Raw genomic sequence first — 2,500 nt, 5'->3', positions numbered from 1 at the left:
ACCATCTGGGCACGCAGGTACATCTGCGCCTGGCTGGCCGTGAGGGTGGAGTTTGTGGGGTTGCCTAGCAGCACGGCCTGCTGGGATATCCCCGCTGGAGCCGAACTCCCACTCTGGGCTCGACTGATGAGCTGAGCAGCCACAGGAGAGGTGGTCAGGTTAATCTAAAAGAGGGGGGGGGGAAGAGGAGGGAGGGAGAGAGAGAAAAGGAACGAGAGGAAGAGGGAGGGGAAAGTGTAATCACATATTTTATTAACAAGTTCTTGCCATAAAAGTCATGATTTAATTGTGCTATTCCCAATGTAATGTCTCATCAAATATGATTAATTATGATTAAAACTGTGATTTTTTTTGCCACACATGTCAACAATGTCGTAACAATTTTAAGTGTATTTATTTTAACAGATCACTGATTCTACTGTAAACTCACAGTGGCCTGGGAGGAACAGGTCTGTGGTGATGAGGAGTTCTGCCTCCCTGCAGCAATACTGGCCTGAGAGAGAGAGAAAGAGAGACAGAGAGAGAGAGAGAGAGAGAGAGAGAGAGATGGAGGAAAAGGGGGATATAGATAGAAGGAAAGGTAGATGGGAGAGATGGAAGAGAGAAAAATAAAAGGACAGATAGAAAAGTGGAGGAAAGGAGGGAAAGGGAAAAAGACAGAGAAAAGGGGGAAGGTTGTTATCAAGTCAGTTTACATTTAATACAGAAAGTATTCAAACCACCTCACATATTGTTATGTTGCAGCCTTACGCTAAAATCAAAATTATTAAATTAATTATTCCCTCATCAATCTTCATGCAATACTCCATGAACACAAAGCAAAAAGAGGATTTTAGAGTTGTTTGCAAATCTATTAAAAAGGTAAAACTGACATGATAATTCAGATCTTTTGCTATGACACCTGAAATTTAGCTCGGGTGTCTCCCATTTCTATTGACCATCTTTGAGACATCCTACACCTTGATATGGGACAGCCTATTTGAAGTTGTCAAAAAAGCACCTAAAGGACCCTGAGACTGTGAAGGCAGGGACTGGGCAGCTGGTCCGATTTGAGGGAAAGCTGAGCACAGCAAAGTACAAAGATATCCTTAAGAAAAAAACCTGGTCCAAAGCGAAGGTTCACTTTTCACCTTCCAACAGGACAGTGACCCTAAGCACACAGCCAAGAAGCAGAAGTGGCCTGGGGACAACTCTGTGAATGTCCTTAAGTCGCCCAGCCTGACTATGCTATGACTTGAACCTGACAGAGCTTGAGAGGGTCTACAGAGAAGAATGGCAGAAAATCCCCAAATCCAGGTGTGCTAAGCTTATCACGTCATACCCAACAAGACTTGAGGCTGTAGTAACTGCCAAAGGTGCTTCTACCAAGTGCCAAGTAAAGGATCTGAATACTGATGGCAATTTGATATTTCAGTTTTTCCTGTTTTAATTTTGTCATTAATGGGCCTGTTTTCATTTAGTCATTTATGGGTTATTGAGTGTAGATTGATGAGGGGGAAATGAATTTAAATGAGTTTAGCCTAAGGCTGCAACATAAAATGTTAGAGAAGTGAAGGGATACTGATCCTTTCTGAATGCACTGTATATATATTCTCCATTTTCAGACAGAAAATAGTCACAGATATTATTAGATCAGCTTCACAAACTGCTCTTCTTCCTAGATCTACCACAGCCTCGAAAAATGATCCATGCCTGGAGGTATGATCTCTCTATAAAAAGCACAGTGGAGGTATTATTAGCGCCTCCAGAGGTTTATATAGTCCAAGCTCTTTGATCACTGTATGAAATGACCATCACATACACTGCAAAAAATGCTTTTCTAACCTAGTGTTATTACTCTTATATTGAGATGAAAAATCTAGTTGGTCTTGTTTCTAGCTAAATTGTACTTACCTAGTGCTTTCTTGGTAAGGTTATTTTTACCTATTTCAAGCAAATATTACTTATTTTAAGAAATCTTAACAAGCCAAATTTGCTTAACGCACTGGCAGCCAAATTTGCTTGTTTTAAGCAAAATCCTGCTTAAATATGTAAACATTTGTCTTAAATCTAGAGGGGCATTTTTTGCAGTGTAGAGGAGAGACCAGGACACGGAGCTCACCAGTTGAGGTGAAATGAGTGTTTGAGTTTGTGTGTTTATGCACTGTAATTGCGTGTCAGAGAAGCTTTTTTCTCATTTTCTTAATTTCTTATTTTCTAAGAGGCATGGGGAGAGTGTACCAATGCTTGCATGAGCTTGTGTGTATGTCAAGTATGTATTTGTTTCCAGCCTGCAAGCATTTGTGTGAAGATGTGTCAAGGCAGCCAAGGTGAGCTGAAGAACAGTCATCCATCTCCCTCAACATCTAAGGCTGCCCCTGACAACGGCCATGTTTGTAAGGTCTCTACAGTGGGTTTTGGAGACTGCCATGTTTGTGAGGACAAGACACTAAGGACTTCCACGAAAGTGTGTGTGTGTGTGTGTGTGTGTGTGTGTGTGTGTGTGTGTGTGTGTGTGTGT

The 2,500-nt window shown here is 41.5% G+C and overlaps 1 protein-coding gene across 1 annotated transcript in view; it reads right to left on the bottom strand.

Annotated features, from left to right (window-relative positions):
* phc2b (polyhomeotic homolog 2b) overlaps positions 1–2,500 on the bottom strand; it is a gene marked incomplete at its 3' end in the record, with an annotated part of 56,237 nt that overhangs the window by 23,801 nt on the left and 29,936 nt on the right. Inside the window, exons 5-6 of the mRNA XM_080846735.1 lie at positions 431–493; positions 3–164 (exon numbers count right to left, since the gene is read on the bottom strand). Of these exons, the coding sequence (XP_080702861.1) occupies positions 3–164; positions 431–493 (225 nt within the window). The remainder of the gene's footprint in view (positions 1–2; positions 165–430; positions 494–2,500) is intronic.

This window comes from Sprattus sprattus (genome assembly GCF_963457725.1).
Source record: "Sprattus sprattus genome assembly, chromosome: 10".
NCBI lineage: Eukaryota > Metazoa > Chordata > Actinopteri > Clupeiformes > Clupeidae > Sprattus > Sprattus sprattus.
Note: the sequence above shows the minus strand (reverse complement) of the source record. Positions and strands in the feature narration are given on the sequence as shown.